The sequence below is a fragment of the Vombatus ursinus genome, unplaced genomic scaffold, assembly GCF_900497805.2.
Source record: "Vombatus ursinus unplaced genomic scaffold, bare-nosed wombat genome assembly UNPS02014809.1, whole genome shotgun sequence".
Lineage (NCBI taxonomy): Eukaryota > Metazoa > Chordata > Mammalia > Diprotodontia > Vombatidae > Vombatus > Vombatus ursinus.
The window spans coordinates 2,234,644-2,246,789 of record NW_020954587.1 but is presented as its reverse complement, the minus strand read 5'-3'; the positions used below and the strand labels follow the sequence as shown (position 1 = coordinate 2,246,789).

The following is a 12,146-nucleotide window of genomic DNA, read 5'->3' as shown; positions in this document are numbered from 1 at the left end:
ACACACACACACACACACACACACACACACACACACACACACACACAAATTATTATTAATCATTGCCAGTTACTTTGAATTAGTTTATCAGCTAGCTTAGAGTTAAATAGTTTTCTGGGAATAGATTTTGATGAAGGAGTGAGGAAGGAAAAGAGAGAGGTCCAAAATATAGGACACTGACTGAAAAGGGCAGGCCTCGAGGAACATGATGGCAGTCAGAACCCGAGAAGTGATGGGAAATCATCCATTACTCAAGGGAGCCCTTTTCACTTTTGAAGGGTTCTGATTATTTGGAAAATTTTCCTTTGGTCATCTTAGCGAGGGGTAATAGTGAAACAGCTGTTAGCACTATGGTGAGGTCTAAGGCTAAGTGGCTTTTGTTGCTGAGTTGTTTTCTTGGCAAAGATACTAGAGTGGTTTGTCATTTCCTTTTGCAGCTTATTGTATAGATGAGGAACTGAGGCCAACAGGGTTAAGTGCTCTGGGGTCACAAGGCTAGTAAGTGTCCGAGGTCAGACTTGAGCTCAGAAAGCTGAGTCTTCCTGACTTCAGGCCCAGCACTCTTATCTACTGAGCCACAGTAGCTTCCACACTAAGGGGCGTAGAAGTGAGCTAAGTATGGGTGACATCCATGGCTATATCTTGGACTCTTGTGACTTGTTTGAGAGCTTGAGACTTAGCACATTGAGACCCAATTTACTTTTCTCCAGAGCTCTCTCCTTTTCTCTCACAGTTCTCTCCTCTGGTTCCATTTAGAGCAAGTCTAATATCTGTTTCACTTGATAACCCTTCACATACTCAATGAAATCCATCATCTTCACCCTTAAGTCATCTCCAGTCTAAACATCCTAGGTTCTTTTAATTATTCTGCATGTGTCATTCTTTCAACGTCCCTCACCTACTTGTTCACTACCTTCTGGACACCTTCTGGATTATTAATGTTTCTCATAAAATATATCATATAAAAAGCAATAGAGCACTCCAGATCTAGCCTGAATAGTGCTAAGTACAGCAGGACTGTAGCTTCCTCAGTCCTAGATCCTGTTCCTCTCTTACTACAACCCACAATTTCATTAGTTTTCCTGGCAGTTATATTACTCTGGACTCATACTAATCTTGAAGCCCACTAATGCCCCGTGTAAGATCTGCCTCTGACTCAACCACTTTTCATATGCCCTATCCAGTACTTTCTTCCTGTGTCCCTCCTGCATTATCTGTGAATGCTCATTTCTTCTTATTTTTTTTCTCCAGCTAATGTGCATTTTTCTGTGGTCCTTTTGGTTTTGACCATAATTTGTCTTTTTAGTGACTTTTCTCTGCACTTGTCTCTGCACAAGTCATCTTATGGACCTTTGCCCAGTTTTGGTTCAACCCAACAGTAATCTTCATAATTCTAACCCTTATCATTACATTTGATAGGAGTGTATATTTAAAACAAGATATTTCAAAGGTATAGAAAAATGATTTACTACAAGTCATTGCTGATTATAATAAAACTATGCTAAATTTTATTTTTATCATTGTATGCTATCTTTCAATTATTTTTAAAAGCAGTTATTTGCAGTGAACAGCTTTGGTCTCTGAGTCTGGATGACCTGGGTTCAAGCCCTACCTCTGACACATGATGGTGGGTCCAGAACAAATCACAAGCTGTTAGTGTTGCAGCCATCTTTTAAAGATGATAAATGGCAAGTTAGTTGCTTCATTGGTAGAGGGATTTCTCTCACAAAGAGTTCCTTACATCATTTGAATCATAGGCCCAGGCATAAATATTTATACACAGAAATAAATACAATAATTTTATTTGTTAAATTTGCTAAAATAAATAAATATAGCTAATGGTTAGGATGTTTTATTAAGGCAATTTTTTTTGAAACTAAAATGCATTATTTTTCTTAGGGATGTGTCTAAAGGAGAGTTATCAGCTTCAAAAAACAAACAAATCAATTCAAATAATGACTTTGCCAGATATAATAAAACCATATATGACATGTTATTCTACTTGAATGGACAGATGTTACCTGGAGTTGCAACAACTCAGACATTACCTGTTGATGATACTGAGAGAGTGATCCACCTCCATTGGCTACATTCTACACTTCTCACCTTCCTCAAGTAAGAAGCTATAGTTGATACATTATACTGACTCTTATAAACTTTTGTTTCTTTTATGCAGTTGTCCTGTGGTATTATATAGTCTCCTGATCACTGCATAGTTATTTAATAGCCTATATGTATATATACATATATATGTGAGTCTATAAATGCTATAGGATAACACATGGAGGTTAAGAGATACATACTCTTGGCTCAAGGGACTAAATATCTCTAAGACAGACACACTGAACAAAAATAAATTTACTTATGAATCTGTGCTCTTTAAATGGTATTGTTAATTTAATCTATGTGCATGTATGGTAACCAACTATAAACATAATATTAATGCATGAAATGAGAGGAAATTTCATGCTCAGATAGAAAACTTAACTTATTGCCATAGCATTGCCTGTATTCCTGAGCTAGATTAAATAGCAAGTGAAGTAGGGAGCTAAAAAAATGGTGACTAAGAAGAGTATAGAATTAAAGGTTGTGAATTTAGATACTTTGATGCTTTGATAACCTCCCTTTTTCTGTTTTAAAAAAACTTTCACCCCTCAGGTAGATTGTCAGCACAGAAAATACAATTTTCTTTATTAAAAACTAGGACTAAAACTTAAGGTATGTATTGTCTCAGATATCAGTTATAGACAAGGGAAATGTGTGTCTTCATGTGGTAATCCTTTATTACTGCAAAAACTACCCTGGGCCAAAGCCTGTACTAGAAATCTCTGCAGCATGTTCCTATGATTACTCTAAAGGAAGAAAATAAAAGTGAATCCATCTTCATTTATATTAATGGATGAAGGGGGACCAGGTGACTGAACTTTGGCAGCTCTACAAGCTAACTTGAGACCTTCGCTTTGTGGCTTTGGTTAGTCTTTCCCACCCAAAGACATAAGACTCTAGAGTTTAGAAGGTTTACAATAAGGAGTTTTTCTTTTGTTAAGTCACCCTAAGAGCAAAGCTTTTCCAGGTATTTAATATACTTAAGCTACATAGGATCATAGATTTAGAGCTTGAAGAAATCTTAATGATCATCTAGTTTGACTCTTTTATTTTACAATTAAGGAAACCAAGACCCACAGAGAAATGAAGTGACATACCTAAAGTTACAGAGGCAGCAAGTGGTAGAGTCGGGATTCAAACTCACGTACTTGGACTCCAAATCTTACACTCTTTTCACTGCACTATGAGACTTTCTGGACCACCTCTGATTTGGGCCTCAAGGCCTCCATCACCAGGGCAGATACCTACTGTGGTCCAGCACTATAGGCTCTGGAGAAGATGGATTCTAGTTGTAAAGATCAGCACCAAATATATGAATAAAGAGTAGCATTCAGAACGCCTTCTTGGTTTTGTCTTATAAATCCTCAGCTATATCCAGATGGTGCTGAGGTTAAGTCTTGAGCTACTACTCCTTCAGTAATTCAGCAGCACTAATTCCTGTTGCTGAACATAGAATGATACATGAAGTGATGAGAAGCTGAGCATGCACTTTTGGTCAGTCAATCCCAGTATTCTTTTTCAGTGATATCCTTGGTAGGCACCATCCTTTCATCTTGATCTTTTTTTTTTTTTTTTGAGGGGAATGAGCCATGACAGTGACAGCTCACCTAAGGTTTCTGTTCCTAAATTTCCTAAACCAATATTAGGTAAGTAAAGACATTTTGTTAGAAAGAGGTGTCTGACATTCTCTGTGCTGCAAATGACTTGTTTCAGAGCTGTGACTGTTGTAGTAGAGATTTCATATAGAACTTGGTGTACTTTCAATTAATTTGAGAGGTAATCTACAAGAATTGAGAAGTTCTTTTCTTGGGGTAGTCCATGAAATCAATGTGGATTCTTTTTTTGTTATATTTTATTTATTTACTTTTCGTTTTTAACATCTACAAGAATTGAGAAGTTCTTTTCTTGGAGTAGTCTATGAAATCGATGTGGATTCTTTTTTTGTTATATTTTATTTATTTTTAATTTTTAACATTCATTTTTATAAGATTTTGAGTTCTAACTTTTTTCCCCTCCTTCCCCTCTTCTCTCCCCAAGACTGCCTGCAATCTGATATAGGTCATACATGTATAATTATATTACATCTATTTCCATATTAGTCATGTTGTGAAAGAAGAATCAGAACAAAAGGAAAAAAAAACATGGGAAAGAAAAAAAAGAAAGAAAATAATATGCTTCAATCTGCATTCAGACTCTTAGTTCTTTCTCTGGTGGTGAATAGCATTTTCCAGTTGTTGTGGATTCTTAACCAAGAGTTCATAGCCAACATCCTCCTTAAAAATATCAACCTTCGGCAGATAATGCTGAGTATCCTGACTTGCACTACGGTCTTTGAATATTATTTTAATACAATAATCACTCATATTTATATAAGCTTTTTGGCTTAAAAAGTACATTCCCCATGCCAATCCCACAACGTAGCTGCTTCAAATATTATTATCTCCATTTTCAAATGAGGAAACTGAGGGAGATCAAGTTACTTGACTATAGTCAACTGAGAATGTCTAACTTCAAGTTCACTTTATGTTATACCCTGACAGCAGAATCAATTGTAGGCCACAAGACACCAATTCTGTCAACTTATTTTCCTATGAAAAATGTTCAGATGGACTCTATTGACCTGAATATAGGCTGTATTCCCCTCTCTCCTCCATATCTGGCATGTATAAAAGCTGAAAGTACTTTATCATTGGTGTTATTTTTTAGTGTGTTTTTCATACTTTTACTTTCTAAGAAATCTCACTTTTAGGGCATGGCCTGCTACATTCATGAATGGACAATATTTACAACCCCCCCTTCATGGGCAGCTTGAATAATATAATGTGATGATCATTTCCTGGAATAACAATGAAATTTTTGTCTTAAAAATCTATCCTTTATACATAGATAAATCATGTTTATGGATTGAAATTCCTGAAGAAATTTCTTTGACTATCTCTTCCACACACAGTTCAAGATAAAAGTCAATCAAAGATCCTAGATAGTAAATCATGTGATTTATTCAGGTTTAAGGGGTGGGTCATGGAGGTTAACATCAAAACTTAAAAATGAAATTATTAATATATTTTGCTTTTTATATCCTTTTCATTTTCAAGTAGATCCTTCTCCCATCTCCTACCCAGTGAACCATTTTTGGTAATAAAAAACTAAAAAGAGGAAATAAAAGCAATTCAACAAAACGTACTACTAGATCAATTGAAACTGACAATATAAGCAATATTCTACACCCACAGTCTACTACCTCTGTTAAAAAAAAGGAAGAGGTACATTTCCACATTCTTTTCTGGAGTCAAATTACATAAAAATTTTAATAGAGGTGTCATAGAGTAATCTGGGATCGATATTATCATGGATTGATGCATAAATGTGTTATTCTTCCAGCTTATAGACTTCAGTAACACACAAATTCTGATAGATTTAAGGATTTAGGCTTATTCTGAGAAAAGAGAATCAAAAAAGAGCATCATATGATTAGCAAAAAAAAACTACAAATACATAATAATAGAGGTAGATATGGAGCTTTATGACTTCTACAGTCTTCATTTCATATTCTTCATTTTCCACCTGGCTGCACTCCTTTGAGCTTCTCCAGTATGAACCTCATCATCTCTTAAAATCCCTTAAAATCACATCATCCCTAGATCTCACACCTCATCAGTATCCTCTGTCCCTGGGACCCCTCTGATTAGAAGGCAGAGTGCATAGCTTGGAGTGTGTCTAGGGCCAGCTATCTCTTCATTTCTCACCTCCCTTTGGATTTTTTATTATGTCTCCATGAAGATACTTCCTTTCTTCATTAAGACCTCCTTTTCAGTTTCCCTTTGTGTGTTGTGTTCATGTATTAATTTATAAGCTGCTTAAGGGTAAGGATTATTTTTGTTTTTCATATTTGTATCCCTAGCACTAAGCACATAGTGGATGCTTGATAAATGTTCATTCACTGACTGACTGATGGACTGACTGCAATCATAACAAGGGTTTCTTTACCAGTGTGCAAAGTTGGCATTGATCTTGAGCAAAAAGTAGTTGGTACTTCAATGAATAGCTCTGTGTATAGAGGAAATGCCTACATAGGCATTTACCTTTTATCTAGAATGTAACTCCTCGAGAGTAGGAGCTATTTTTTTGGGGGGGGGGGGTTATGGTCATGGTCTTTGCATTTCCTGTCCTCACTACCTCCCCCCCCCCCCCGCCCCAACCCAGCCTAGCTCATAATAAATGCTTATTAGATTGGGTTAGATTGTAGTTCTGGGAAACATCCTCATGCTGGCAAAATCCATCGTCACAATTTTCTCCTGATAGGCAGTATCTATGTAGCCACACCCAATTAGGTAGTCAGCAAAAGCCAACAGAAGCCATCAGGCTCTGGTATATCCCTTCAAGACATCCCTGATATGCCACTTAGTAAAACTCCAAAGGAACTCTGTGGAGCTAGAATGGCAAGATTTATTTTTGACTCCCATAAATGCCCCTGGTTTCCATATAAGTCAACTTGAGGGAGGCCTAGATGGAGTAAGTGGAACTTGGTAGCATTGGTTCTTTTGTTCTACATACATCCCATCATTATTTTTTTTTCTTACTGGTAGCTAAAATCCAGGGCCCACTTCAGCCCAAAGTAACACACCAGCTATGTATAATTGGGTCAGGGATGTTAGTGGTAAAAACACTGAAAACAGGTGGAATGATTCTGGTGTCCCCTTGTAACTACCTAGTTCCCAGGAAACACCCTTGAGAATCTGATGAATACCTTTCTATTGTTGGGCTATTTTAATGATATAAATAATAACATGTTATTTCCTCCTTGTAATAATAAAAAGAAATGTCTTTGTGAAGGATTCATGTCTTTCATTCATAGATTCATTCAGCAGTTATTGAATAATTATGTGCTGAGTTGGGTACAAAGACACATAAGGCATAATCTCTGTCCAAATGAAGCTCACAATTTAGAAGGTCAGATAAGATACATACACAAATTTAACACACACACACACACACCATAAAATAAAGTGTACTAAGTTCACCAGAAGAAAGGGACAAAGTGTTATGAGAGCACATAACTTTTACCAATATCACTTAAGTAAGCATTACAATTCTCTTTTCTTTCACAGGTAAACTCCTTGGAAAAGCTGTTTACCCTTGGCACCTCAACTTTCTCTCCACTTACTCTCTTCTTAAACTCCCTGAAATATGGCTTCTAACCTCATCATTCAACTGAAACTGTTGTCTCCAAAGTTACCAGTGATCTAACTGCCAGATTGAACAGCCTCTTCTCATTCTTTATCCTCTTTGGGAATCTCTGCTCCATTTGATAATCTCCTTCTGGTTACTCTCTCTTCTCTGGGTTTTCTGGACAATGTTTCCTCTTGGTTCTCCTCTTACCTATCTGATTGCTACTTTGTAATATCCTTTATTGATTCATAATCCATGTTATCTCTCTCTCTCTCTTTCTCTTTCTCTCAGTCACACACGTCAGTTCCCATGGATTCAACTCTTATCTCTATCTAGATAATTCCTGGATCGAAATAGCCAGGTTCAATGTCCTTACTGAGCTATAGTCCCACATCACTAACTACATATTGGACATTTTAAACAAGATGCTCCAGAGTCATCTAAAACTCAACATATCCAAAATGGAACTCATTATCTTTTCCCCTGAAACCCATCCCTCATCCATTCTTTCCTGTTATTATTGAATGAACCACCATTCTTGTAGTCATTCAGGTGACACCTTCCACTCACTCTTACTCATCCAAGATATCCAATAGTTTGCCAAATCTTGTTGTTTCTTTCTCCACAAAATCTCTTACATATGTTCCCTCACAAAACTCACAGCCACTACCCTATTTCAGGCCCTAATTACCTCTAGTTTGGACAGTTTAACTTAACATCTTGAAATTGCCAGTTCAGTTAATAAAATTGGTTCATTAATCTAGAATGTGTTTAAACGTTTGATCCTGGAAATGGAAAGATTAGATTCTGAAAGTGATCATATTGATTATTTGTTCTCACTGTGAAAACTGACATGACAAAGAGTAAAATGAATTTTTTTGTAAAAGCAAAAAAGTATAAATGTTATAATTTTGAGTGGATCAAAGGTGATGATTCCTCCTTTTTTAGTATCCTTGACTTGAGTCTCTCCCCACTCCAATCCATTCTCCTCACAGTTGTCACAGTGACTTCCTCAAAGTGTAGATTTTATCCCCATCCTCTACCCCCACTCAACATCTCCAATGGATAACTCTAAGATCCAATATAAGCTCGCATGTTGGGCATCAAACCTCTTTACAACCCAATTCCTTTCTGCCTTTTGAGTTTTATTACAATTTCTCTTCTTCCACTGTGTCTGAGCCCTACTGTCCTATTTGCTATTCTGCATGCAAGAAAGATGGTCCACATCTTTGCTTCTTCATTCTCACTGTCTCACATCCTTGTACTGCATTTGTTCTTATTCTCCACATCTTGAAATCTCTTGCTTCCTTTAAAACTCAGCTCAAATTCCAGCTTTTTTCATGAAGTTTTTCCTGGTCCTCTTAGCTGCTAGTACACCTCCCTCCCTTACAAAAATACCTATATTTTGGCTATATCTTTTTGTTATATACTTCTTAGTGTACATATTTTATTCCTCATTAGTACATAAGCCCCTAAAAGGCAAGGACTGTGTTACATTTGTTTGTATATCCCTGCCATAGACCACAGTGCCTTGAACCTATATAGCTCTTAATAAATATTTGTTGATCAGTTGAATGATTAATCTTTAAGACTCCACAGTGGCTTCAATAACTTTGACAATAGCATTCACAAGAAAAACTTTGGAAAGTTGTCTTTACTGATTACTAATGCAAAACACCAAGGCTTAATTTCCATCTTTTACTCACGACAGTCTGTGAGTGTTGTTACAAATACTGTAGTATGTGGAGATAACTTATAGGTGATTCTTTGAATATAATGCAACATTGGGACTTTAGTATTATGTTAATGTAATAATCAAGATCACCTGATACCAAATGATAAAAATTATTGGAACAAGATAGAGCCTTCTTTCAATGGAATTCAAAAGTCAGACTCACTCAAAGTAACTTAATTTTGAATTCTTATATATGGGCAATCCTTATCCCCCATGAAAATAATTTGTACCTTGAGCAGGAATTGGCATACCTGAATGATCTGCAGATATTGAAGAATATAAATTTCCTACATTCTTTTGACTCTTGGCGAGAACTATCTTATGGGCAGCATGGTTATTAGAAATTGCTAATTTAATTTCTGAAACAATGTTCTCCAGCTAACTAGTGTATTGTCTTCAGATTTTATAAACTTAAAATTTAGTTCAATTAAGAGAACCTCAAGTAGTCAGCTGCACCTAAAAAGCAGTCTTAAAACACACCATTGAAATTTCTAAGAAAAATGTCTGCAGAAAAAGAACAGGACGCTGACAGAAGCCACAAAGAATTCTCTAAACTCTACCATAACGTCCTTTGGAATGCATTCATAAGAGTACATGATTTTTACAAAAAATACTTCCTTTAGTCACTTAAAGTATATTTTGAATAAGGGACTTTATTAGGATTTGTGAACTATCACCAAACTATAATTTCTCTTTTGAATAAAATTATTGTAATATAATGTTAGGTAATCAGTGATTTGAAACACTGACCTTGGAGTTACTTGCATCATTAGAAACATTTTAGTTACTCTTATTTTCAAATAAGAAGCAGTTGAAAAATTCTTATTCCTGACCAAAAGGGTTAAGAAGCTCCAGTGCCCAAAGGAAAAGTTGACTTTTCAAACTACATAACCTTTCTTCATTCTCTTCTTATTAAGCTGAAGACTCTTAGAAAGAAGGTAATTCCTTCATAGTAAAAGCTTCTAACACCATTGAGAGAAAGTGTACTTTTGGAAGTTAATAGCACCTTAGCTGGGCAGCTTTAGAAATGTGCATGTTTAAGTGAACCCATGTTGTGTGTGTGTGTACATATGTATGTGTGTGCATGCATGTGCATATGCATGCATGTGTGTGTGTGTGCATGTGCTCACACATGGAAAAAAAGCAAACATGACTGCATCATTAATTTCCTTGGTACTTCCCTTTGTTTTGTTACCATTACAAACATTATTTTTGGCAGTGATCCCAGTGACTTTGACATTGGTATGGATGATTTCTGTTTTTATAGTTTATGACCTGAGAATATAGGTATGGAAGAGCAGTTTCTGCACTAAAAGCAGGCTGCCCAGATTTATTTGTTCCTTTTAGCAGCAAATATAGGTCTCTTAGGAAATACTGACTACGATGAAAGTCCTTAACATCTTGAAATTGCCAATATGGTTAATAAAATTGGTTCATTAATCTAGGATGTATTCAAATTCTTGATCCTGGAAACGGAAAGATTAGGTTATAAAAATGACCATGCTGATTACTTGCACTCACTGTTAAATTTGACACACCAGAGAGTAAAATGAAATATTTTTAAAAGCAAAAAAAAGTGTAAATGTAAATGTTATAATTTTGAGAGTCATAAGATTTTTCAAACATGGAATCAGAGACTATCACAATACATATGTACATGCATGCATACATACACACATATATATCTGGAGATCATTTAAAATCTTACTATCTAGATAGAATGATTAATTTCTACCTTGATTCTTGATACTGTATATAAAATTATGAGAAAATAATTCAAATAGAAAAATGAGTCTGTAAAAGTATAGTAAAGTCAATTATGGATGCCAGCTGACATTAGTTTTATAAGCTATTGATGAGCTGTGAAACTAAATCTTGCCTTATTTGCCCAGTAAATTCAATTCTGAAAAAAAAATGGTTCAGCCCATAGGATAATAGAATACAGATAGAAAGGATTAGTGCAAAAGAGCTAAATGACATTGAATTAACTTTCTCCTTATGCTTTCTGATTTTTAAAATAAAAATATGAATGTTTTAATAGTATTTTATTTTTTCCCCAGTTACATGTCAAGAAATTTTTAGCATTTATTTTTACAAGATTTTGAGTTCTAAGTTTTTCTCCCTCCTTCTTTCCTCTTCCTTCTTCTGAAAATGGCAGACAGTTTGTTATAGTTTATACATGTGCTATCATGTAAAAACAATTTCCATATTAGTCACAGTTATGAAAGAATAAAAAGATAAAAAAAAACACAAGAAAGAATAAAATAAGTGAAAAAATATGCTTCAATCTGCATTGAGAGTGGATCAGTTCTTTATCTGGGAATGGATAGAATTTTCCTTCCTGAGTCCTTTGTACTTGTCTTGGATCATTGTGTTGCTGGGAAGAACTGAGTCCTTCATAGCTGATCATCACACGATGTTGCTGATACTGTGTACAATGTTTTTCTGGTTCTTCTCATTTCACTTTGCATCAGTTCATATAAGTCTTTCTAGGATTTTCTGAAATCTGCCTGTTCATCATTTCTTATTGCACAATAATGTTCCATTACATTCACATACCACAGCTTGTTCAGCCATTCTCTAATTGATGGGCATCCCCTCAATTTCCAATATTTTGACACCATGAAAAGGGCTGCTATAAATGTTTTTGCAAATGTAGGTCATTTTCCCTTTTTTATGATCTCCTTGGGATATAGATTTAGTAGTGGTATTGCTGGATCAAAGGGTATGCACAGTTTTATAGTTCTTTGGGCATAGTTCTAAATTGCTGTCCAGAATGGTTGGATCAGCTCACAATTCCACCAACAGTGCATTATTGTCCCAATTTTCCCATGTTCTATCCAACATTTATCATTTTCCCTTTTTTTGTCATATTAGCCAATCTGATATGTGTGAGGTGATATCTCAGAGTTCTTTTAATTTGCATTTCTCTAATCAAAAGTGATTTAGGACACTTCTTCATATACCTACAGATACCTTTGATTTCTTCATCTGAAAACTGCCTATTTATATCCTTTAATCATTAATCAATTGGGGAATAGCTAGAATTCTTATAAATTTGACTCAGTTCCCTATATATTTATCGGAGACACTTGGTGAAAAGATTGTTTCCCAGCTTTTTGACTTCTAATCTTGA

The 12,146-nt window shown here is 35.4% G+C and overlaps 1 protein-coding gene across 1 annotated transcript in view; it reads left to right on the top strand.

Annotated features, from left to right (window-relative positions):
* CFAP47 (cilia and flagella associated protein 47) overlaps positions 1-12,146 on the top strand; it is an 857,531-nt gene that overhangs the window by 207,062 nt on the left and 638,323 nt on the right. The window contains exon 29 of the mRNA XM_027875456.1: positions 1,900-2,115. Within this exon, the coding sequence (XP_027731257.1) occupies positions 1,900-2,115 (216 nt within the window). The remainder of the gene's footprint in view (positions 1-1,899; positions 2,116-12,146) is intronic.